General features: G+C 42.6%; 1 protein-coding gene across 2 annotated transcripts in view; it reads left to right on the top strand.

Annotated features, from left to right (window-relative positions):
* LOC126297849 (solute carrier family 41 member 1-like) overlaps positions 1–26,970 on the top strand; it is a 329,510-nt gene that overhangs the window by 216,462 nt on the left and 86,078 nt on the right. The window contains exons 1-2 of one of the 2 annotated variants that reach the window (XM_049989113.1): positions 18,119–18,230; positions 24,973–25,270. In XM_049989113.1, the coding sequence (XP_049845070.1) occupies positions 25,034–25,270 (237 nt within the window). In that variant the 5' untranslated portion in view covers positions 18,119–18,230; positions 24,973–25,033. Of the gene's footprint in view, positions 1–18,118; positions 18,231–24,972; positions 25,271–26,970 lie in introns of those variants that run through there. The other variant, XM_049989112.1, reaches the window with a different exon arrangement.

Raw genomic sequence — 26,970 nt, 5'->3', positions numbered from 1 at the left:
TTGATATGTTATCTGCATTTCACATACAGCAACATATGTCCCAATACGCACTAAACGCAAATTCTTAGCAACTCCTATTTTTGACTCCAAACTTTAAGAATTTCTTGCCATAGTTTACCTAATATTGAAATATTAGAATAACTATAACCATTAACGAAATTACAGGCAATCCATTATGAAACTGAGAAACGAAGCTACAAGATGTATGAGAAGAAGAGTTTTTAACTAAGTACCTTCTTTAAAGTCATTTGAGAAAGATTGCACTTCAGCTAGCTTTTGCACCTTGCTGTTCGTGCAGTTCAGCGAGCCTGCCCCGTTCTGCGACGAGTTCTGGCATTATCGTTACCTGCTGGTGCACTCAGCACACGCTGACACCTACACTTCCTCCATTCGCTCTGTACTGAACTGTGAAAAGTCACAACTTATTTTAAAAACACTATAGTTAACGACTGAACTAATTTAACTGACATGATATTCGCTATATCAATGTTGGTAAAATCAGTGAAGGTACAAGCTGAATTTTTTTCAAGCTGCGCTATGACTACTGGGGCCTGCCATTTTATTACTTTATGTAGGCTGCAGTGTTCGACAGTGACCTCTTAACCAGTACCCACGGCCACCACAATGCAGCAAAATTGTGCCACACTGTTGAGGCCATGGTCACCGTTGCCCATGCAGCACCACATAGAGGTGGGACTTCATGGATTTATTTTGTCTGCACTTTAGTGTTATCTTTTATTTACTTACAGCATTTACACTTGTTTTTTAAAGAAAAATACATGAATTTGGAAGCTGGGAATCACAAATGTATGGTATAGTTTAAGAAGAGAATAAAAGAGCTGTCGAGGAGCTCCTGGAAGAGCTAAAAAATTAAGCAATTTCCAGTGTTACATTCTTGATTTTCTTTATTTAAACTAACGACTTGTCGCCCGAACATGTTTCTTATATTTCATTTTATCTGTTTCTACAATCTACAACTGAATATGTTTCTTATATTTCATTTTATATGTTTCTACAATCGTGTTATAATTTCATGTATTGACTCGTTCCATGACCATGGAGACTTCTCCTTAATGTGGTCCCACGGAACAATAAATAAATAAATAAAAAGAAGACAGGAAAGGGTAGACATAGATATCCCTTCAACAACAACACCAAGAAAGGGGCCTTGGTACTGAACTTCAAGTCCAGCGTCCACTTCATTTTAATATTATCCACATGAACATCCCTCTTTGAGGAAACTCAGTTTGTTTAGTCCATGTGGATCTAATCTACACTGAAACACCAAAGAAACTGGTATGGGCATGTGTATTCAAATACAGAGATATGCAAACAGACAGAATACGGCGCTGCGGTCAGCAGTGCCAATATTGTTCTGGCATACCCACAAGCGCCAGTACGAAGACAACGAATGCAAGAGAAGAGAAGGCTGTGAGACGACGTCAGCCAATAGTACGCTGACTAGGCTGTCACCACGATAGGAGGGCACCTAGATGAAGTGAATATAAGCGCCGTTCCTGCCAGCCTCGGAGTTCACTGTTTGGTGCAAACCAGTGGTTGCTCAAGGTCAATCCCTCCAAAACCCAGGCGATCATTGTAGGCAAAACCACCCCTTCCTTCCGCCTCCTTGATTTCTATCTAACCATCTATGGCCGTCCTATCGCCCTCACCTCCACCCTTGGCGTCATCCTCGACCGTCGCCTCTCCTGGAGCCCCCATCTCCGGACAATCCAAGTCAAGGCACACTCCTGACTCCGTCTCCTCAAGCTCCTTTCCGGCCGTACGTGGGGTCTGGACCCCTCCACCATCCTCCACACCTATAAATCCCTCATCCGCCTTATCCTCTGCTACGCCCATCTTGCCTTGATCTCCGCCCACCCTCCCCTGCCTTTTACAAATCCCTTCAGATTCTTGAACGCCATGCTCTCCACCTCACCTATCGCATCCATCTCCCCTCCCCCACGCGGGTCCTGTACGACCTCATTCCATTCCCCCCACCTCCTCCTTGTCCTTGAAAGGATACGGATCCTCTACACCTCCCGAAAACTCGATCCTCCTCACCCGCTTGTCTCCCCCATCCTCTCCCACCCCCACCCGCTGCCGCGCCTGTATTCCCATGTCCCACCTGCTCTCCATCACTCCACCCTCCTTACCCTCTCCCAAGGCGGCTTCCCCCAGCTCTCCCTCCCTGATGATGCCCTCCTCCCCTCCATCTACCCCTCCTACCAACTTTGATCCTCCCTCCCTCTTCCTGTGTTTGTTCTTTTGATCACCCTCCCTCCCTTCTCTCCCCCTTCACTCCCTCCTCCATTTCTCCCCACTCCTCCCCCGGGCTTCCCCTCTCCTGTCCCTCTACTCCTCCTCCCATCTCCTCAGCCTTTGGCATCTTTGTTCTCCCATCTCCCCCCCTCACCCTTCTTCCCCTTTGGCAGGTCCCCGGACTCGCACACGCTACGTGGACATTCGCACGCTGGAGATCGTCGCCATTAGTGCCTCTGTGTGCCGTCGTGTTTAGTGTTTAGTGTTCAGTGTTCACCGTCACTCCATCGTTCACCTGTGCCATCGACATCTTCAGTGTTTGTGCGTCGTGTCAACAATTTGTAGTGTGGATTATCGTCGAGTGTGAACGGCTCCATGTTTGTATTTATGTGTCTACTGTTTTATTACCCACCGTTATGTAACTTATGTGTATTCTTTCTGTTGTTTTCTCATTGTCTATTCTATGGCTGAAGATCAGCGTAGAATGCTGCTGACAGCCTGCCTGTTGTACAGGTTTTAAAATAACAATAAAGAAAGAAAAAAAAAAAAGAACAGCCTCAGAGCGCGCAGTAGCAGACTGGGACTCACAGATTGGCACAATATTCGCACAGTACTAGACAGACATTAGTAGCACAAGACTAGATCCGGCCTAGCAGAGAGCACTACAATAGCAGTGACGTGTGATCCATATCAGTTGCTTACATGGACGTTGTATACAGCAAAACACATTGACTGTTTGCATGTTGTCCATCGCTTGCAACACCGTTGTAAATTCTAAGTTAAATATTGTCAGTCTGCTTATTTGTAACAAAAACTATTAATGTGATTTTGTTTGAATTATTGTATAGCTATCCGAGAACGCAGCATCCTTTAGGCACCCTATAAGCGAAGAGTGCGCAGGACTCCACGTTTGGGGATGAGGACTTACCAACAAAATCTGCGCCTGAGGGCCATATAATTTTTTGTTTGCTGGCACCTAACTCTCTCTTGTCTTTTCTTTGTAGGGGCGCTTATTTGTTTTAGCAAAAAAATGGCTCTGAGCACTATGGGACTTAACTTCTAAGGTCATCAGTCCCCTAGAACTTAGAACTACTTAAACCTAACTACCCTAAGGACATCACACACATCCATGCCCGAGGCAGGAATCGAACCTGCGACCGTACAGTCGCGCGGCTCCAGACTGTAGCGGCTAGAACCGCTCGGCCACACCGGTCGGCTTGCTTTAACAGTTTCTTGTCGTTTTTACTAATCGGTGTTTTCGGGTGGGCATTGCAGCAATTTTCTTTGCTTTTATTTTACTTGCTTGCTTTGTCTGTTCGTTGCATTTGTCACTTAAACGTGCCCACGCCACCTACCCCGCCCCCTACTCAGGTGCCACAGCCGCAAGCGTTAGATGCTACACAGCTAATGCAGATGTTTCAGGTCCAGACGCAACAGATCTCCATGTAACTCACCTCACTGCAGCAGCTACTGGCCACTGCTGTTTGCCCGACGAAACAAGCACCGCCTACAACAACTGCTATAGCACTATTTCGACAGTTTAGTGAGCAAGAAGAGGAATGGGTCGAATGGTTGACACAGTTTGAGGCGCATCTCCTAGCTCACAACGTACCAGGTACTATGAAACTTGCGTATCTATTATCCATGGCATCAAATGCAGTGTTCCGCCTTATCACCGCGGGCTGGTGCGGCCGAGCGTTTCGAGGCGTTTCAGGTCGCAGGTCGCAGGTGCGTATCCTGCCTCGGGCATGGATGTGTGTAATGTCCTTAGGTTTAAGTAGTTCTACGTTCTAGGGGACTGATGACCTCAGATGTTAAGTCCCATGCTGCTTAGAGCCATTTGAACCATTTTGAACCGCCTCATCACCAAACATTTCCCTAACGCCACTCCGAGTGAACTTGCTTACGATCAAGTGATAGCGTTACTAACTAACTATTATGACCAAGAGGTGAATGTGATAGCTGCTAGGTATCAATTCTTTAATTGCAGAAAACGGTCAGAACAAACTTATTGCGGGTGGGTAACAGATTTGCGGGGTATGACAAGGAAATGCAAATTCAAATGTGCTTGCGGTGCTTTAAATTCAGATGCTATGTTGCGTGATGCAATCGCTTACAATGTGCCTGATGTCAAACTCAGAGAACAAATTTTGCAACTGTCCGATCCTTTATTTCAGTAGGTAGGGCAAATACTGGATAAGCACGATCCCGGTTCCTTGTCGGTCCACACATTTGAGCGGACAGCTATTTGTCGTGTTGAATCCCTCAGTTGCGATCGGCTCATTCGGAGGCGGCAGCAGCTCGCCACGCCGAGTGCACAGCCTTCTACATCATGTAAGCAGTTCGCTACACAGGCTGCTACACAAGTAAACAGAATTAACTCTTTCTCTAGGTGTTACTCATGGCACAAACGCCAAGACTACCCCTCCCGAGAAACTCTAGTTTTATGCTTCTGGTAGGAAAGGACATGTACACTTGACAACAACAAAAAGTGGGTCACTGCCGAATACAACCAACATAACGTGGCTGTGTTACAGGTCCTCTTAACACCAAAACCCCGTGGGGTACAGTCGTTTGACTACACACAATGAGAACCGCAAGAGACTACTAGAGACCAAAGGTCTTTATGGCAGTCATTCTAAGCGTCAGCTAATATCGTCATACAAAACACATTAGGAAACATGTTCTTAGCGATGAGACACCCCATAACACTCATAAACCAACCTTAATTACAACAAGTGACATTCCAAAAGTTCTGAGAAAACGGATTATTTTACATATGTCGTACAGTATTCCTTAGTCAAAATTAAATACTTGAGACAATATATGGAATTACAAAGCTGTACGGCAATTGGAAAAAAGTTTTCCGCTCTCGAAAAGGTTTTCCATCCATATGCTGAACGTCGCTCAACGGCGAGTGGCTCTGGAAACTTGATATTGGACGAACCAGTAAAAAAAACGCGATTAACGGCAACAAGCATTCTACGGAAATCTCAACATTAACAGCGAATCACCAGTAATATCATTGTTCTCATAATACATCAACAGCTACGTATACACAAATTTGAACTTCAAATGACATGACAAACGTCATCGTTCTGGACCTGGATTCAAACCCACCACCTATAGCCATTCCTAACTAAGCTAAGCTTTGTTTGTGCCTTATTGAGACCCGATCACTAGGCATAAACAGACGTGAAGTATAGACGTTTGCACCAGTATCAGTTATCAATTCAGATCCTGAAAATAAATGACGAAAATGTTTGTACTGAACTGGGAACCCTGTCATAACAGTTACCTTCCTGGGAACTACCCCCAACGACGTTTAATATGGTGTCATTCACAAGGAACGAAGTATGCTCATGTTTAAAATTGAAATGCCATCATGTAAAGCTTGTGACAGGGATGCGAACCCAGCACCTAATCGGATTGTTAACGAAGTACGTATAATCAGAATTTGAATATCAAATGTTTTCACCAATAGCGAGATGTTGGAACATTAAATGACGATAGAATTGTTTTTGCCTGACTAGGATTCGAACCCAGCATCTGGCGCCGTCGTTTTCTAGCCAGGAACAGACGATAAATAGCTGTTGTTGGTTCACCAGTAGCGAGATGTGCGCATGTTTAGCTAGACATCAGGCGACGGAAAGTTCTGTGCTGGACGGAATTCAAACCCCGCACACATTGTCATGAGACACTTTAACTATCAAATTCTTTTCCAATAATAGCTAGGAGTGGCATGTTTGTACTTTCAATGATGTAATGGAAAATACTCTGCTGGCTAGAAGTTGAATCCACAACATAACGTCGTTGGTGATCACAACGAACACAACGTGAAACCCAAATCCGTTTTCGCCAGTACGATGGAGAAGAATGTTTGAACTTGAAAAGATGTAAGGAAACGTTTGATCTTGTAATGTTGTGATAAATAGCTCATCATGTGGCTGTGAGTTGAAACGAACACGTTACAGCTGACAACGCACGAACAGACGTTGAAAATGCAACTATTTTTCACTAGTAGTTCGGAGTGCATATGCTAGGGCTTGAAATGAAATAATGAATATTTTGTACTGATCAGGATTCGAAACCAGATAGGTGCCTTTCGAAGAGGCCTAGAAGAGTTTGCAATCTTGGGGAACACAGTGAAATCAAATTCGAATCCCAGTCCACCACCACAATTTTCAACGTCTCAGCTTCAAATAAAGTAAGAGCCTTGTGAACTTACATGGCCATTGGTTCATTAAATGAAATACGTTTTCTAGTTTACGACGGCTTGCTGGTGACAGAGTCTCTGCCTTCCGGGGTTTCTCCATCTGTAACAGCTCAACCGAATGCCGCTCTGCCCCAGTCGGCAGCGAATGGACGTTATCTTTACTGCGGATATTGAACTACAGAACTTACTGGCGTTCTGCACTTGGCGTTACTAGGGGTGCAGGAGAGTTACTTGTGTGTGTTACAAATCTACGCCTGACGTGAGATGTGAACCTACACGTTTTACACATCAATACAAGATTAATCCACCAGACCACAGAACCCCCTGCCAAGCACATAATTATGAATAGCAGAGTATTCATTTAGATGTAGATGCAGATGTCAAATGACGGGTAACAGGAAGGAGGGCGGAATCTGGGAATGGATAGAAGTGCAGAAGTGCAAAATATAAGCGTGAAATGCTTGCAAAGTATTGCTACTTAGATGTGTGCCACAGTTCGTTTTATCTTAGGAGCGAGAGATAAGGAAGGACTGTTTTCATAACGAAGAATGGGTTATAGGAAAGGGGAGATCAAAGAATACGGTTTCATAGGTGTCGAGAGGAATGATATAGAGTAAAGACGCAGCAATTAAAAGAGAAAATGTGGCGTCAATGGAAACCGCTAGATTTGTTTATAAAGTTTTGGGGGAATGGAATAGAGGGGCACTTGCGGCGATAGTGTCAGAGAGAGAGTGTGTGAGGGAGAATAGAGGAGATATTAACAACGAGTAAACATAATATTAAATCGTTTGGGTATTGCGTATTATGTGGAGGATACTATGACAGAGTCCATCTACGCTGATTAGTTTGTAAGTATCTAGGCATGTTATAAATGAAATCAAAATAGAATATTCAACAAACTGTATATTGAAAAGAAACCCACTTGAATTAAAAAGGAAACTCAAAGGAAAACTAACCCATATTGTATCTTTTCTGTTGCCAAGCTATCTTCCACTAGCTCCCAATGAGGAAAAATGACGAAAAAGAAGACATAACAAAACATTTTAAGGACTCGAATATTTTATCCAGAATCCTTCATTATTTTGTACTTCTATCATGCGTATTGGCATAGAATGTATAAGCCGTCGGACGTAACAGCCTGAAGAAGCAACTTCCTCCCAGGCTTCCAGGACGCAGTCCCAAAGAGCGTCCGCAGTAGTTCGTTGGTTTCGTGGCCAGTTCTCTGTTAATGTTCTGGCGACCTAAGCCCACATGTTTTCCGCCTGTGGCGGCCAGTCCATGATGTTGACGCGAATCGTGGAGAGCCGCTCCTGAACAAATGCAGACAATGGGAGAATGGTCTTCTTGCAATGTGACGTCCCCTTCTGCGTACAGCATTCGCACTGACGGAAGCATCACATGTTCCAATATGTGGGTATAATGCTCGCTGTCCAGAGTTCCTTCTATCCTGTGAAGAATGCCCGTCCCTCTCGCAGAAATCCAGCCCCAGCAGGTAACAGATAGCCGGCCACTTCTTCTCGTTGTGGTTACATATTCACGTCGATGTCGAGTCCCTTGCGGCCTGTAAACGATTCGTGGACCGTCGTTACTAGTGGAAAACACCTTCGCATCAGTGAAAATGACGTTGTCCCACGACACCCTCAGATGGAGCTCCGCAAATGCTAGGCGGTATAAAACGTTGTCTTCGCTGAGCTCATGTTTCACGGCGGATCGTCGTGCATGCAGTCCAGCGTCCCGCAGCCTTCGACGAATCGTGTCACTGGAGCCGGGGAAGTTGGTCTCCCAAAGCAACTGCTTCACGTTCAGAAAGGGATTTTCTTTACTCCTAGACACTAGGTCCCTGTCTTCCTGCTGTGACCTCACTCTCTTCCTGCCTGAGCCAGGAGCCCTGTTGGCGGTGCCTCCTTCAAGGCAGATCCTCCACCATATCGTTGCAGTGGTATGTGGTACGCCATACCGTCTGCCAGCTTCTCTGATGGAACGTCCTCCTTCAATGAGAGCGACGACTCTATCTCGAATAGACCTCCCCAGTGAGCCATTACGGCACACAGCCTGATGAGTATTTCTGCTTGCCGCTCTTATACTGATGCCAGGAGAGGAGGTACACATATTTACGTCAAACGGAGCGGCAGAGGCAGAGGCATGCGGCGCAGCCGTGCTGGCTCGTCCCGGGCTGTTGGCCCACCAATGCCCCGCCAGCTCGCTCACTTGCGTCTCTCCTCGGCCAGCCTGGCTGGCCCGTAGCTCGTGAGCCGCGGCTAATACAGACCCGGGCCGCAAGGCCACGATCAGCCATTCAAGGATCAAAAGCTACACCTAACCTACCCAAGTCCGTAGGTAAACTAGCGCAGCTACAGCTATTATACTATAACATGTGCAGGTACACCTGCAGTTGATGATTCATTCAAATATTTGACGAACAATACTTTCAAAAATACATTCATTTTAAACATAGCTACCACAAAATATTTCATCTAGCTAGCAAAAGCATGACGTAGGAAACTATTCTTTCTCGTAAGCGCTCTGCATTAGATGTAGCCTTAAGAAAACATGTATTCAACCTCGACTACTAAGCGGAATGTAAAAGTAGGCAGTTTCTCCAAATAATAGTGTACAGTATACGTAGTATATAATACACGTTTTGTGCACTTATAACATGTACTCAGTGTCTCTGAAACACGACGGAAATTACTTTCTGCTGAGGCACTTCGTTTACATCTCAATGATACACGACTACTAGAGAACATTGCTCTTTACGGCAGTCAATCCACTTGTAAATTAACACCATGATATCACAGATATTAGGCAACACGTTAATAGGGATGAGAAAGGCCTTAAGGTTTGCAACTAAACATACTACTCCTAGCTACTAGTGAATAAGAATTTGATTATTAACGTGTCTTCATAACCATGTGTGTGGCATTCGACTCTCAGTCAGCATAGACGTTTCCGTCGCCTTATTTCTAGTTAAACGTGCGCACATCTCGCTAATGGTGGACCAACATTGGACATTTCTTGTATGTTCCTGGCTAGGCAACGACGGCGGTAGGCGCCGGGTTCGAATCCCGGTTAGGCAATACAACTTCAGTCGTCATCTATGGTTCCAACCTTACTACTGGTGACAAACTGTGATATCTACATTCTGGTTTTACGTGGGTGCTGGGTTCGCATCCTTGTCACCAGAATTACATGATGGTATTTCACTTTTAAACATGCGCATCCTTTGTTCCTTGACAATGCAAAAATATACAACGTCCACGACTGCAGCGCCCAAGGCCGCTCGGCTAATCCCGAGCGGCACATGTGCTTTGCCTGCCATGTATCGCTCGCATACACTAACAGTGACTTTTATAGTGCTACAATCACGTGATTGTGAGAACATATTTGGTCTTGATACATTTCATTTGTTTGGCTTTAACATTCAGGACAATGTATTGTCAGTGTCTGCATTCAAGGCAAAAGAGAGTGTAGCTAAAAGAATTCTCGGAACTCTTTTCTGAAGGTTTACGCAAGGTTAACAGTTTTGTTGCACGTATTCCGGTGAAAGACAATGCTCAGTCGAAATTTTGCCAGACCAGAACTGTTCCCATTGCATCACAGGACAAAGTCACTGCTAAACTTAAAGAATTGCAAGATAGCGGAGTTATTGCGCCCATATCAGCTAGTCAGTGGGCAAGTCCACTGGTTTTGCTCCCTAAACCTTCAGGTCGCAGTCAACCCACAACCTGTCATTGATATTTATCCATTGCCACGCCCAGACGATCTCATGGACAAATTAGGCGCCGGACGCTACTTTTCAAAAATTGGTTTGCTCGACGCAAATCTTCAAATCCCACTCAATGAAGAATCTCAAAAATTGTGTGTAGGAAAACTCATTTGAGCTTGTTTAAATATTTACGTTTGCCTTTCGGCAGTGCTTCCCCACCCTCCATTTTCCAACGGTATTTGAAACAGCTGACTGTACAAGTGCCAAATTGTTCAAACTATTTGGACGATTTTGTAGTAGCATGTCGTATACCTGAAGAACATAGTGCAATTTTACGTGCTTTGTTTAGTGTGTTATGTGATGCAGGACTAAAGTGTAGACTGGAAAAGTGTTTTTTTTTTTTTTTTTTTTTTTTTTTTTTAACCTGAGTTGCAGTATCTTAGTCATGTCATAGACAGTCAAGGTGTACATCGTCTTCAATCTCATTTGTTAGCCATACGAGACTTGCCAATTCCTCGCAATATGACAGAATTGCAGTCAGTTTTAGGGAAAATGAACTATTGTGCTCTGTTCATACCGAATGCGGCACAAATCGCAGCTCCATTGCATCGCTTGCGTCACAAGAATGTCCCCTTTGTTTGGACAGATGAGTGCCAAGTAACTTTTCAAAAACTGAAAGATGCATTGCTCAGTGATCGATGATTAGCTCACTTTGATCCTGAGAAGCCAGTTGTATTCCAAGTTGACGCTTCCTCTTACGGAATCGGTGGAGTGCTTTCGCACAGAATTGGTGATAAAGACAGGCCTATCGCTTTCGCATCAAAAGTGTTGTTCAAAGCTCAGTGTAATTATCCACAAATTGGAAAAGAAGCTTTGGCTATTGTGTATGGTGTCACCAAATTTCACCACTATTTGTATGGCGGAAAATTCTGCTTAGTAATGGATCACAAGCCTTTGCAGTCCTTGTTTCATCCGACAAAACTAATTCCTGTACGAACTGTCCAAAAATTGCAAAGATGTTTTTTTTTATCTCAGTACCAGTACGAGATTGTGTACCGTCCGACAGCTCAACATTGTAATGCAGATGCACTTACATGTCTTACGATTGGGCCAGATACAGACTTTGGCGTTTCTGCTGCATCTTGTCGTCACATCGATGTTCAGGATTCTGAATTGCTTCAGTCTTTTCCATTGAACTATAAGAAAATTGTACAGGCCACGGAATCTGATTCAGATTTGAACGTTTTGCTAACACACATTCGCACATCTTGACCTCGTTCCTAACACAGCGTAAAGAACTCTGTAGTGCGCCGATACTTTGCCCGTCGGCATAGCCTCGCTGAACATAAAGGTGCGATTCTTGTTCAAAATGACAGTGGACAGTCACGTGTGTTGATTCCGAATGCTTTGCACAAAGAAGTGTTACAGTTACTTCACCAAGGACACTGAGGGATTGTTCACAAGAAACACCTAGCGCGTCCACACTGTACTTGGCAGGGTATGGACGCCCACATGGAACTCATGATGACAGCGTCACGCATGAACGGAAAGTCAGTCCATTCCGCCACAAAAATTCTTTGCTTGTCCTAAGTCGCAATCGTCATGGCAAAGTGTGCACAAAGACTTTGCGGGACCTTTTTGGAACACTCGCTGGTTGATTGTGGTTGACTCGAATAGCAAGTTTCCTTTTGCTGTGTCAATGAACTCGAGAACGTCTCGTAGCACAATTCAGTTGTTGTCATCGATTTTTTGCCTCGAAAGTTTACCTGAAGCAATAGTGTCAGACAACGGCTTCAGTTCACGTCAAATGAATTTGAAACATTCTGTGAACGCAATTGCATACAGCATCTAACTACTGTACCATTCCCTTCACAGTCAAGCGGCGAAGTAGAACGTTTTGTCAGGACCTTCAGCAGCAGGTGGCCAAAATTAACTCTGCACCCACCAGGGATCAAGCATTGTAACTGTTTCTCGCCTCATATCGTTCGCACCCACGAGATGGACCTTCGCCCGCGGAATTGCTTCACGGCCGCCGCCATCGGACATCCGTCCACCTGCTCCACCCTCCCCAGCATTCGGCGCCAAAGGAAGGCGGCAAGTATCGCTTCGCGCCGCATGATATTGTCTTTTATAAGGTTTTTAGCGGTAGCAGACGGTGGGCGCGAGATGAGATAGTTCGTCGACTTGGGGTTTGCATATATCATATTCCAGGTCCAAATGGCTTGCAACGCCATCAAAATCAACTTCGCCCCTGTCATGTCCACGATTATCTTGCAATGTCTCTTCCCCCAGATTCGCGGGATCAGAAGACAGTGCGGTCACAGCAGCCGCCAGAGGGTGTCCTTACGACACCGAGGGTCGACCACATGGAGACGGAGCCTTCGCCTCCTCTCGTCCTACCCATGGAGCTGGATCCGCCCATACTGCAGCAGTCGCCGCCTTCTTCATCTGGTTCATGGCAGCAGGAGTTGCACGCACACCCTTCTGGTCGTTTCCTAGAGGACGTTTCCACCAGAGCGAAGGCCGGATGGCGAGGTACGACCAGAAGCCTGCTGTTCCCTGCTGCCACAGCTTCTGGTCCAGCGATGAGCCCACGCTCCTGCATCCCCCTCTGTGGTCGCACTGCCTACACGACGACGGTCCGTCGCTTTGGGGGGATGGGGGCGGGGAGGAATGTTCCGGCATATTCACAAGCGTTGGCATGAAGACAAAGAACGCAAAAGAAGAGAAGGCTGTGAGACGACGTCATCCAATAGCATGTTGACTAGAACGTCACCACGATAGGAGCGGCTTCTAGACTAAGTGAATATAAGCGCCACTGCTGCCAACCTCGGAGCACACAGTACCAGCCCCGGGACTCACAGATCGGCACAGTACTCACACAGTACTAGATGGACATTAGTAGCACAAGACTAGACCGAGCCCAGCAGAGAGCACTTCGATAGCAGTGACGTGTGATCCATATCGAGTGCTTGCATGGACCTTGTATGCAGCAAAAGACATTGACTGTTTGCATGTCGCCCTTCACTTGCGACACTGTTGTGAATTCAAAGTTAAATATTGACAATCTGCTTATTTGTAATAAAAACTATTAAGGTGATTTTGCTTGAATTGTTGTATAGCTATCCGAGAACGCAGCATCCTTAAGGCAGCCTATAAGCGAGGGCTGGGCAGGACCCCACAAACATAAGACAACAAATGTCTGGCACAATTGTTAGATCGGTTACTGCTGCTACAATGGCTGGTTATCAAGATTTAAGTGAGTTTGGATGTGGTGTTATAGTCGGTGCACGAGCAATGGCACACAGCTTCTCTGAGTTAGTATGAAGTGGGGATTTTCCCATGTGAACATTTCACGAGTGTACCGTGAATATCAGGAATCGGGTAAAGCATCAAATCTCTGACATCACTGTGGCCAGAAGAAGATCCTGGAAGAATGGGACCAACGACGATTGAAGAGAATCGTTCAGTGTTACAGAAGTGCAACCCTTCCACAAATTGCTGCAGATTTCAATGCTGGGCCAACAAGTCTCAGAGTGCAAACCATTCAACGAAACATCATCGATATGAACTTTTGGAGCCAAACGCCCATTCATGTACTCAAAGGCCCACTCATGTACCGTTGATGACTGCATGACACAAAGCTTTGTGCCTTGTCTGGACCCATCAACACCAGCTTTGGACTGTTGATGACTGAAAACATGTTGCCTGGTTGGACGAATCTCGATTCAAATTTTATCAAGCAGTGGACGTCTACAAGTATGGAGACAATCTCATGAATCCATGGACTGTGCATGTCAGCAAGGGAGTGTCGAAGCTGGTGGGGGTTCTGTAATGGTGTGGGGTGTGTGCAGTTGGAGTGATATGGGATCCCTGATACTTCTAGATACGACTCTGACACGTGACACATATGTAATCGTCCTGTCAGATCACCTGCATCCATTCATGTCCATTGTACATCCCAGTGGAATTGGGCAATTCCAGCAGCACAATGCGACACCCCACACATGCAGGATTCCTACAGGGTGGCTCCATGAACACTCTTTTGAGTTTAAAAACTTCCGCTGGTCTCAAGGTTGCCAGATATGAACGTTATTGAGCATATCTGGATGCCTTGCAATGTACTGTTCAGAAGAAATCTCGACTCCCTCGTACTCTTAAGAATTTATGGACAGCCCTGCAGGATTCGTAGTGTCAATTCCCTCCAGCACTACTTCAAACATTAGTTGAGTCCATACCACATCGCGTTTTGGCACTTCTGCATGCTCGCAGGGGCCCTGCACATTATTAGGCAGCTGTACCAGTTTCTTTGGCTCTCCAGTGTATGTCGGTGTTGTTTGTTAGAATGCTGTGCACTGTGCAAGTTGATGTTTGTTAGGCTACATAACCATAACTACTACTAGGATAGGCAGTAAACAAATTCTGCATGACATTAGAACAATATTCTGCTTCAATGCAGTCAAATTAAGATATACTGTTCCTATACAGCTGTACGAGAAATAACAATCTGCCACTAACATATTATTAATCTTGTAGAAAAAGTTTTGTAGAATAAAACTAGACTTTTTTGAGTAGTGGACCCATTAATTTTGTGTAATTGGGTAATATGCTTGATCTGTTTCTGTTGTGTGTTCACACTGTTTGATTTTGCTTGCTTACTTTATATTATATCTATGTTACATTCATATTATTACATTTACAATGATGTGTTCATTTATGTAACTTCTTAACAACGTTGGGTACAGATTAAATGTGGATTCTAGAACGATATCTATCCATGGACTATTCTGATTACTTCTAGTTTTAATTAATTCATTCATAATAAGATACAAATTACAATCTTTGATTAAAGTTCATGTGAGTAGTTGTGTATGTTTTATGTGTTTTGTGTGTCTATTTTATGTCAGTGTTGTCACTGTCACTCATTTCATCATCATTGCTAGAGCTACTCGAGCCATCTATGTCAGAGGTCTTTGTCTTCTGCGTCTGCTTGTATGTCATTTTCCGCCTTTGAGATGTTGTTGGCGATTGTATTCAACTATGTCCATGTATCTATGTTCCTGAATGTTTCGTATAGTGTTGTTTCCATTATGAGTACTATGTTATTACATAATTGTCTGCATTTAACGCATTTCAAAAGGAAGTGTTCTGTGAAACTAATTTCCCCACATGTGCAACGATTGCTTTTTAAGAGCGACATGAGCTGCAAGTACGTTAGGTAAGGGCTGTATATACAGTGAATCGACTGATGTGGCGCCGAACGCCCAAGATAGTCTAAATAGCACATTGCTCTGAACTGCCTAACGATGAACCTGTTCATGATGAGAGCGAGTCCGTGTGCCCATATACTAGCTGCAAAAGTCAATACCGACTCGAAAAGCGCACAGTGGTACATTCTTATGTGTGTAAGTGGTAGTCTGTATCATGTCGAATTTAATGTTGCTAGATTTTGAAGTATACATTTGGCTTTGTTTGTGATTAGCCGCATGTGTTCGTCGAAGTTATGTCGTTCATCAATGTGTACCTCAAGATATCTAGTTACTACTTAGCTGGGTGTCTTTATAGTGATCCTTTAAGCATTATGTATGCTGTTTTTTGTGCTGCTATGGATAATTTGTTTTTGTTGCACCTTTGTTATATTGTGTGTAGAATACCGCTGCCCTTGTTTTCCAATGTTCATCTTGTCTTGGCTGATATCACAACTAACAGGGCATCAGCATACAGAACGATCCTGTCTGAACGTTCATCTCCCTCGATTAAATTCAAGAGCAGTTCAGTTGTGATATCTCAGTAGCTGGGCCTGCAGATACAGCCTTGTGGACATCCTTTGGTAATTCTTTTTACAACCTTGCGTTTGCCCTTTTGCCACTCAGTCACTCTGTTCCTACAATAGTCTTGAAGACTATTGTACAGGGTTCCGAGTACCTGTAGTTCTCAAAATCGTAAAAACATTGCTGACCAGCAAAGATTATCAAAGATGCCAGCAATGCATCATCAATAGATTTTTCTGGTCTAAAGCCAGATTGGTGCTGACTAAAGCCATGGCGTTCCCTGTGAGCTCCTCATGGACCTTACCCAATGTATTATACAAGCAAATTGTTCGGTACTATTTTGGGTCTGGTGGATCCCTATCTGCAGCTTTTTTAATAATTACTCCGATAGTTATGTACAACAAAAGAAATGATATTAGTGAAATATTTCTCATAAATGCTGAACTGCAGCCTGATTAATGTTTTAACTGACGAAAATTTGTGCCAGACACTGTCAAGAACCTGGATTTCCTAATTTTAACAAGTAATCGTTCGTCTGATAGTAATCGGAGGAGAACAAGTAGCTATGAAAGTTTGGGTCAAGGCCTGGAGGCATATTCTGATATTCTGGGAGCCTAATGGTTAGGGTGGCTGGTCACGGAAGACAAGACTTCCGGTTTCGAGTCCTGGCTGACTCTTACCTTTTGTATACTGTGTTATTCTGGTACATCACGCTAAAGGCTAGTAACCAGGCAACTATCTGTCGGCACACATGAGAAAGATTGTAGTATGCGGGCCAGAAATTTGTGCAGATACAAGATACATACAGATCTGAAAAACAGAGTTGGAGATTTGGGTAAATTTGCTAAAATGCTCGATGTTTGTCTGCCTTTTGTTGTTTTTAGTTTATTCATTTATTATTATCTTTAATAGCAATTTGTACTGATATCGGCTTGTAATTTCCTCAGATTGTCTGATGATGCGTCATATGTGAAGATTAAACAAACTATCTTGTGTAACCAACACTGTTTTTTTTCTGTAGATAAGGATCTATTACAGTTGCTGTACCATTGACACCACGGAAATTATGGAGTGGAGTGATCTTAACGTCTTACTCCGTAATATTTGGCTGTGGAAGACGCAACACTTGCACCATTTTGCCAGTGGCCTTTAGTGTTATCCATATACTCTTTTTACTGATGTTTCCACAGTATGTAGAAGCTCACAAGAGAGTGAGATAAACTGAAATAAAAAATTCTTTGCTCGCCTAACATACACGAGGAAACGGCAATACAAACAACATCGGACATCTTGACAAATCAATCGTCTATCAAAATTTCTCTCACGTACGCCAAATCACACACTGCCAAATAATTTGGTAAACTAATTAAATATGACTTATTATTTGATCGTTTACAAGGACTTTATGTGAGGTGTGAGCGTGAATAGATTTTTACGTCTCCATGTACATTCACAAATAATTTCACCACTCGTCGGGTTCACTCAGTAACTCATGAAGTAAATTATTATGTGAAAACTGCCGCCGTTTATGGAGCCACTGTCTTCACAATTTAGATCGTTTTCTTCTACCTCTGGCATCTCGTTTGCACTTTTTTCAAGTTGCAAACACAAGTCACAGTAGAATTTCCTACATTACGACTTGATGTCCTGAAGTTTGAACTAAGAGTATAACGGCTTACCGCTGAAATTTCCCCCCAGATCAATGGCAGGCCTCCTGTAGAATGAAACTCTGCGATGAGTTATTGCATGCTCAGTTATTTGCGCAAAAATCTGCACAAAAAAAGTCACTACATGGATACTGGCCGTTAAAGAATAGTGAAAATGAAAAAATAAAATCTCTCAAAACAGTTTTTGTGGCTGGGAATATCTCGTTTCAGTACCGAAATTGAAGCTTCTGTACGGATGTGATACGTCACAATATAAGCTATAGACACAGTTGTCTATAGTTTTATGCGTAGTTATGTGGCGGCAGGAAGGGCATCCGGCCACCCCTTCAATTAACCATGGCAACTCCGACAGTAACGATGCCGACCCTGCGAAAACTGTGGGACAAAGGCACAAGCTAAAGAAGAGTTTTAAGCGTAGTTATGTGGGAGGAACATCCTTGGTCAGATAGAAAGCTGAGAGAGGATAGTTCTGCAGAAGTGGCTATCTTTGGCGCAAGTTGGTCCGGTGGTAGATGGTGTGGGGTGCCGGTTTCTTGTAAGGTGTATGAAATGTGATCACCGGTGTGTAAGAGCGTGCCATATGCTGGTCATTGGCATCGCTTATAGTTGAGGTATGAAGCTTCTCAGCAAAGCTTAATTTGTGTTATTGCACGCCAATACATGTGCTGGTTATTGTAGTACGCTTTCCTGATTCTGTAATAAACCGACCGTTGTTTGTCCCACGAATACCCAAACAGAATACATGAAGATGTCTTTCCAGCAATACCTTTTCATAGATAACTACCTCAACATAAACCTGAGCATCAGCCGTATTGTTAATGATTTGCACAATGGTCGTAATATACGCTGCATGGGTGCAGTATGGTAACGAGTGTGGTTGTACCTCCTAACATGAATTATTTCCATTCTAAAATAATGTTAACTTGCAATCAATAGTGTGAATTAATTTACCTGATACTTCAATAAACGCCTATATTGCGGAGTGTCGTATCAAGCAGGAAGGAAATAGTCATGAATCACATTTCTGTAGTTCATGTTTTAAAAGGTTTACGTGACGAAGGAAACTTTCATATGACGTACTTGCCTCAAGCTTCACAACAGTACGGCAAAGCAAATATTTTTTCTGTATCCTAATTCCAATGTATTCCGTTTAATTTATGCACTGCTAGAATTACTCAGCGACTGTAATGTTAGTTTCATTATAATGGGTGCAATATGCTTCGCCTAAAATGTGGCCACACAGTGTACAGAAGACTAATAGTGAAAATAGATACTTAAAAATCTGCAGACAGACCTACTGCACAAGGGATGTAAAACTGTGGTATTATTCAGTCTATATGAAAGCCACAGTTCACTGCAGGCGTTTGGTGATATACACCTGAAATGTATTGCACACAGAAGAGAGGATGCACAACAAAAGAATTCAGATAAATGAATGTTGACAGTGAAGATTTGAATAGTCCCCCCAATGCTCTATTAAGCCCGAAAGAATTGTGTGTACAACTATATATGATTCTAGCTCTCACTTCAGTGGAGTTTAATAGATGCTCTATTTGCAAGACATCCCTAGCCTCATTTTAATATACATCTTAAGTATAAGAAGTGCGAATTTGAAGATTTAGTGACATAAATAATATTATGTGCCAATGTTTGTTATGAAAGCTGTGTTTAGTAGTGGCTAATATGAGTTCTGTTTATTTTGATGGTATATGGCAGCTGGCTAACTCTAGAGCTTTCCTGGCCACTTATTTCATTTCTGAGGATTTGCCCCAATAATTCACTTATTTAAACTCAAGATCTTTAATGAATTGTTCTAGAGTTCCATATCATTTCATCAGTCTCTTCTTCATATACACTTGTTGTAGAAAGCTGTTTAGAACACAGAGCTCCCTGATCCACTTGTGAAGGAAGGACACTTTTATTCTGCTGTATGCAGGGACTCCTTTGAAGTCGAGCAATTATTTATCCAGTTCCGCAGCAACAAATGCCTGTTGGGAATTTCATAATCTGTTGTGATGGAAAATAAACTCTGAAGAATGAACTAATATAATCATTTACTCACTTAAGTCAGTAGTTATAAACCTGCTAAGAGTTGCTTTATGGAATGTGGGCTGCTACCAGAGCAGGATGTGCTAATTTGTGTATGACACATTGTAACTGCTGGCAGGTGTCAGAGGACCTTCATTCTTGTGTGTGTGGTTTTTGGTATCTGAGCTGTAGTGTAAAAGTAACAACTTGTTTTAATATTTCTTTTCAGATTGACCAGTCATTATTGTCTTGCTGATAGTCAATCTGGTTGAAAGTTTTGTCTCTGGAGTATGTAATTATGGGATGGTTGTTGTTAAATGTTGATGGACTGTGTTATCAGCCTACATTTCATGTCCTCAAACAGCAGTTGAAGCAAATTTACTTACCTTTCAATACAAGTCACCTGCAGCCATATAATGTTCCTTTCAGTGAGTCAGAATTCTTCAGTACCTGAACCCTTTGTACTGACATGGCACCAGGGTCAGACTACATCCACAGCCAAATGCTCAGACACCTACTGGTGGAATGCCAGAGGACATCATTGCCATTTTCAGCTGTATCTGGAGTGAGGGTGAGTTTTCATCTCAATCGAGAGGCAGTGTGACCATTCAGTACTGAAACCAGGTCAACACTGTATTGAGTGGGACAGCAATTGTCTAATTAGTCTCACTGATGTTCTCTGCAAGTTGATTGAATGTATGGTGTGCCAGTAGCTGAATTGGTAGCTTGAGGCTTGGGTTCTTTTGGCTTCATCCTAGGGCAGTTTTTGCTAAGGCAGTTTTACTGCAATTTGGTCTGCTTGGAGCCTGCTATCCAGATAGTTTTCACCCAGCGCCAGTACGTTATCACTGACTTCAACTTGTTATGTGACTGGGTCTCCAGGTTCCCTCCCAATATTTTTTCTACTAGCTCCTAGCTAGCAGCTGTGGGGTCTACAGTGTCACCCTCCCTGTATGCTGATGAATTTTGCATTTACTGTTGCTCCTCCACATGGGGTGCTGTTGAATGTTGAATGCAGGTTGCTCTCACCTATGGCTTCCGGTTTTCAGTTGCCAAGACATGTCGTGCACTTATGTCATCATCATACTGTCCATCCACAACCAGAACGCTACCTCGACAATCAGTTTCTCAATGCGTTGGAGTCGTATCAGTTTTTGGGACTTATCTTTTATGCCCGGGTGGCCAGCCGCTGTGGCCGAGTGGTTCTAGCCGCTTCAGTCCAGAACCGCGCGACTGCTACGGTCGCAGGTTCGAATCTGCCTTGGCCATGGATGTTTGTGATGTCCTTAGGTTAGTTAGGTTTAAGTTGTTCTAAGTTCTAGAGGACTGATGACCTCAGATGTTAAATCTCATACTGCTCAGAGCAATTTTTTATGCCCAGTTGATGTGGCTTCCCCATCTTTGCCAACTTAAGGGAACATGCTGGTGACAACTTAATACTCTGCAACCTCAGCAACACCAGCTGGGGTGCAGACCAACCACTCTATCCTTTTGTGGCTTTAAAAGCCCTGATCCTGTCTCGTCTTGATATTGGGAGTCTCGGCATCCCCTTGAAGCATTGTGGGTGCTGGATGCGATTCACCATAGCGAGGTCAGACATGTGACAGGTGCCTTTCGGACCAGACATGTGAACAACCTACTCGTGGAGGCTTAGGTCCCTCCATCACAGATCAGGCACCAACAACTGCTGCTCAACTATTTGACACACATTCACTTCTCCCTTGAGCATCCGAACTATCATGTCCTTTTTACTGGTAGGGAGAGTCACCTTGCTTGTCAGGAAGCAATTGTGTGTGTGTACCCCCATTATTGAATTTGTCTCAACCTATCTGTTGAGGCTAAAGACTGTTCAGCTCATGATTTTTTGGCGCCTGTTCCAGGCCATCTTTGATGCATTTATGGGTTTGTAAGTGGTATACACTGACGGCTCAATGTTTGACAGACAAACCAGTTTTTGCCTGCACGCATGCAAGATGTAGTGAACTACGCTACCTGCCGAACATATGCAGTATATTCAGTGCAGAATAGGTAGCACACTCAAGCTCTCGGTCACATTCGTTCTTGTCCCAGTGAGATGTTCTCAATCAGCAGTTACTCTGAATAGTCTTCTAGCTACCAGTGAGTGCTACCTGTGATAGCCATTGGTTGTGACTATCCAGGGCCTAATTTTTTATCTTTAAACTGGATGGGTGGTCATCTTTGACTGGACCCCAGGTCATGTTGGGATCCCAGGGGAAAAACCTGCTGACTGGTTGGCAAAGTGGGCTACCAGGATGCCGACTGGAGGTGAGGGTACAGGAGCTGGACATCCAGTTGACTATGCCATCAGTTGTTGCAGGCTTGGAACACAGATTGGTGTGCCCTGGTTTCTCTGAACAAACAAGCTATGAAGGAGTGACAGTCCTCCCTTTGTATTTGTCGCAAGGAATCTACGTTTGTCTGATTCACATTAGCCACACTTGGCTGATCCATGGCCACGTCATAGGATCAGGATCCATTTTGATATTGTCCCTGTCTAACAGTGGCCCCCATCCTACTGGGCTGCCCTAGTTTGCTCACATTGTAACGAAACCTTAAACTTGCAAACATGCTGCCTGTGGTGCTAGCGGACAATGCCAAAGCTGCTGATGTGGTTTAATGTTGTACATGTGAATCTGGTTTCTACTACTCTTTGTGAGACAGTGTCACTTGAGAGATTGGAGGAGAGCCCCATTGTCTGTGATGACCCGGGTCTCCCATGCCTACCCTTGCTCAGTGGTCAAGTCTGTCTTCTGCCCTTCCAACTTTTTAAATTCTTGTTTTACATCTGTCATTGGTTTACTGTCTCGTCGTCATCGTCTCTCTCTCTTTCCTGAAATTTTATCAACTTGTCTGCATAGCTAATTTTATTGTGGTATTGGAGGGGAAGGAAACAGTGTCGGGTGCGGAGGGTGCCTCTCCCATTGTATAACTTGTTCTTGGGGCCTCCAGCTTCTGTCTGGGTGGAGCAACTCGCCTACCTTCAATCTCTTACCCCTCTTTCACTTCTACTTGCATATATCTCTTGGTCTTATTGATTACTGGGTACAATTTGGTTCATCAGAATTTGTCTTCTGTGTCCTTCATCTTTATGGACTATTTCTGGCTTGGCGCATATAGGATGGAGGGACTGATGACATCATAGTTTGGTCTTTTTAACCCCATCAATCCAATCCAATCTTGTTAATTCGCGTAGCCTACTGGGGTCATGAGAAATATTAGATACTAGTAGACAGCTTTGACCAGTGGCACAATGTTAACAGCTGTTGCGGTGCTACATCTTGGTGTGTATTTTCATTTTTATTGTTAGTTGGCAAAGCCAGTGAATATGAAAAAAAAACCTTGCTGTTGTGGCAGATTGATTTGTAGTACAGCCCATTTGAAAAAAAATTGCTGCCCTGTTGTTTACTAGGTTTGTAGCATGTTTCCTATGTCACTGGTCAAAGCCAATGACCAGTGTCGAATATTCCTATTTAATTGCCTACTGTGCCATATACATATTACTGGATAAGTCATTCATAATTAGATAATAATATGAACAGAATCGGAGGATGTGAGCTTCCAGTTGGACGTATACTGATAGCTTGATACAATATTCTTTCCTGCTGACACCCTTTATTACCTACTGGGTACATAAGTTCTAAACCATTTTGTCATTTCCTGTTACACCACAATATTCGTATTTACTTTAAAGGATATTGTGATTTATACAGTCGAATGCCTTTGACACATCAGAATATACCAGTGCCCTATAGTTTGTCTGATGAATTATGTTCATTCTCATCTTTCATGATTTTTGTTTTATGTACATTAAGATATGGTCAAAGGCATGTTTTTGACTACGAATAATATATTTGCTGTTCAGTATTTTGCAATATGCTTTATAATGAGCTATGCCATAAACATCACAGCTGTTTCTGACAAACAGTTTCCTTTTTGTCTTGTGAGATACCTTTGTTCTTCAGCAGTCCATTGCTTTTCTCCTTCAGACTTTCATCTAATCTTATTTACTTTTGGTGGAAAACAGATTTCAGATAAAATATGGACTTTGTTACTAAAGTGCCGTATTTTCCATTCGTGTCAAGATCACTATGTATATCACTCTAGTTTACCTCTGTGAGAAATTTCCTAAAATAATCCATCTTAGACTTACTAACTACTATTCTGAAGACAGATTTAATAAGAGTTTGTATACCGATTAGCATTAACATTTAACATGAGGACCTTCAAGTCATTGTCTCAGAGGCCACTGTGTGTGGGTTTTGTAACATGGTACAGTATTGTTCATTGCTCCTTTCTATAAAGATATTGTGGATTACTCTTTCTGATAATCATATATCCTAATACAAATTTAGTTAAATTATAATTTAATCAGTTGCAGTAAATTCTTACCAAATGAATTCAAGAAAATCAGTATTAAAATCCTCAGAAACTATTGTTTTACTTCTATTTTTTCAGCTGTTAAATAAGCCAGTGGAGTAGCAAAGTGAATTTTACTGTACATTGAGGTCTGTAAAGTTATTCTTTCGCGCATATCTGGTAGGCTTTGTATGTCAGTAACTTTTCTTTTAACACACGTTTATGGAGTATGAGATGTGACGTTTTAAATGTAATAAATTTAGGTCTGTGACAGCTATAATTTGTTAAACTAATGTCTAATATCTGCTGTATAATAATTGTTATTGTTATAAAAGCTGTGAACCAGATGAAATATGCTTGTAACAAGAAACCTACAAATGTTCTACACAGATGTAGCATTTGACATTGGTGAACAGGTGAAAATTCTCGCTCCCTGACCAAAGCTTCAGTACATACAATTCAGACTCATTTCATAAGATCTAAAATAATAGATGGGGCAGCAATGTGGCCAGAAATTCCAGTTATCATCACGTCTGTTTTTACGCTTAATAAGTAATATTTTACAAGTTGTGTTTTTTTCACAATTAAAAATGTCAGTATATCATCTGCCATGCTTCCTGTTCTGTGGCCACTGAAGTTTCAAGCAGAGGTGAAATACCACTTTGTTTGGAAGATCCAGATTGTGCCTTGAAAAGAAACAGGGTTGATAGATGGAGTTGGGGATATAGAGTAATACATGAAGATTAGTACATATAGTTGCCGCTGTATTTTTTGTTAACATGTAATTGTATTTTAAAAGTTTGGATGGCCTTTGTCAAGTATCTGTTATTAAAAGAACAATTGGAACTTATCACATCAGCTGTCATATGTCATCCATTCTTGTAACATTTCAATTTAAGGTACCTTTTGTAATTTCCTCTCTGTTGTAATGTATGTTATTTTTAACAGGGTGTGTTTTGGGCATGTGCCCTCCAGCGAGGCGCTAAAGTACAACCACCCCCGCCTGACCATGCTGAACCTGGCAGGTAGTGGTGTCCTGCCTGTGGACTCTGCTGAGTTAACTACTGTTGATGAGCCTGAAAATGGCCAGCTGCCAGATGTTGTTGTTGAAGCCAGCATGCTGGCACCACCTGCAGAACCTCCTCAGTCTGAAACATATCTATCAATTGCTATTCAAGTATTCATCCCATTTCTTATAGCAGGTCTAGGCATGGTCGGGGCAGGATTGGTGCTAGATGCTGTGCAGGTAATGTCTAAAATTATGCTTTGGAAATGGTGATAAGAAACTTATACATTTTATTGAAAATTGAATGCCAAGATGTGAAACTGTTATAGACACCATACCAGAAGTATAGTTAAACATTGTTATTGCATGAATGATGGTTAAGACAAACACGCTTCACAATGGTCTCTGTATTCCCCTCTTTATACAGGTGGTTGTGGAACTTTGGCTGTTCAGCACAGAATGTCAAATCAAAATACCTCTTCAGCTATCTAAATTTCCAAATTGTTATTTCATTGAGCAACTAGTTTAGGTGATATATTTGTCTAACAGTCAGCATGCGAAGTGATTGCTGTGTCAAAAATCTGTTGACACCAGTCATTGAATGCTGGCCCCTGTTCTGACTGGACCAGAGGTGGGAATCTTCTACATGTCAGTCAGGGGGCCTGAAGATGGTGTAATGTATCGCTGAAACAGGTTGCTCAATAAAAGGAAAATTTGGAAATTTTGACGGCTGAAAGGTGTTTTGATTTGACATTCTGCACTTAAAAATCTCTCTCTCTCTCTCTCTCTCTCTCTCTCTCTCTCTCTCTCTCTCTCTCTCTCTCTCTCTCTCTCACACACACACACACACACACACACACACACACACACACACACACACACGTGCGCGCTTGTGGGAACTGTGCAGTGGTGGGGGTTTGTGAACATGTATGTGTGCACACTTAGTTTTCATATTGTTTCAATCATCTGTATGACATTTCATGGACTTTATTCACTTTTTCATGTAAACATTTCCACTTGTATGTGTCCATACAGCAATATACATGAGAAGCATCCATCCAAAAAGAGATTTTACTGAGTCACTTTTTCTGTCATTATCTGCAGAAATGTAGCATTTAAACTTGGTTACTTGATTGTATTGTTTTTGTGTTCTCAAGTCTTTTTCTCTCTTTTTAATTGTCATAAACTGAGATACATTTATGATACAAAAATTTATGTACTTACACATTCATTCATATTGCTTGCCCCAATATAAAAAAGTGCCCAAAACCATTCCCATTTGAAATGTTTAGTAAGTTTCTTAAAATGCATAGCTTTATCTGACATTCATTAGAACCATGTGGGAACAGGTTGCTGAATTTGTTATTCAAACTTCCAGGTGGAAAATTTCTTTATTAATGATATAGAAGACTAAGTATTTAAAAGTACCAATTGGACAATGTTGAAACCATATACATTAAGAACAGATATGACGTATTATTGAAAGCTGATAGAGCAACTGAGCGAGTGCAGTTTACCTCTTCTGTTGCAACTGTGTGTGAAGGTATATTTAGTGCATCTGTATGTTACGTCTAGTGTTATACAAGTGACAGAGGGTCTTGGGGAGAATAGCAGCTTCAGAAGAAATATTGTTGGATTTCTTAGAACCCACTTGGAAAATAATTTTCTAAACAGGTGTTTCATGACTGTTTTGTGCAGCTTGGTTCAGACTATTTGTATGAAATGCTTTCAGGGTTCGTAATTGTAAAGAAAGGTTTTCCACAGTGCCATTATTGATGCAGGATGACCGATTTGTGCATTCACCATGTACATTTTGATTATGTATAAAAAAAATATTCATACACCATGTGCTTCATTACATACAATCAATAAACTACACAGAGTTAACACTGAATGTTCAGCAACATTACAGTTTGTGTGTTCAAAAACTTGGTGACGGA

The sequence above is a fragment of the Schistocerca gregaria genome, chromosome X (assembly GCF_023897955.1).
Source record: "Schistocerca gregaria isolate iqSchGreg1 chromosome X, iqSchGreg1.2, whole genome shotgun sequence".
Taxonomy (NCBI): domain Eukaryota; kingdom Metazoa; phylum Arthropoda; class Insecta; order Orthoptera; family Acrididae; genus Schistocerca; species Schistocerca gregaria.
This window is presented reverse-complemented; position numbering and strand designations above follow the sequence as displayed.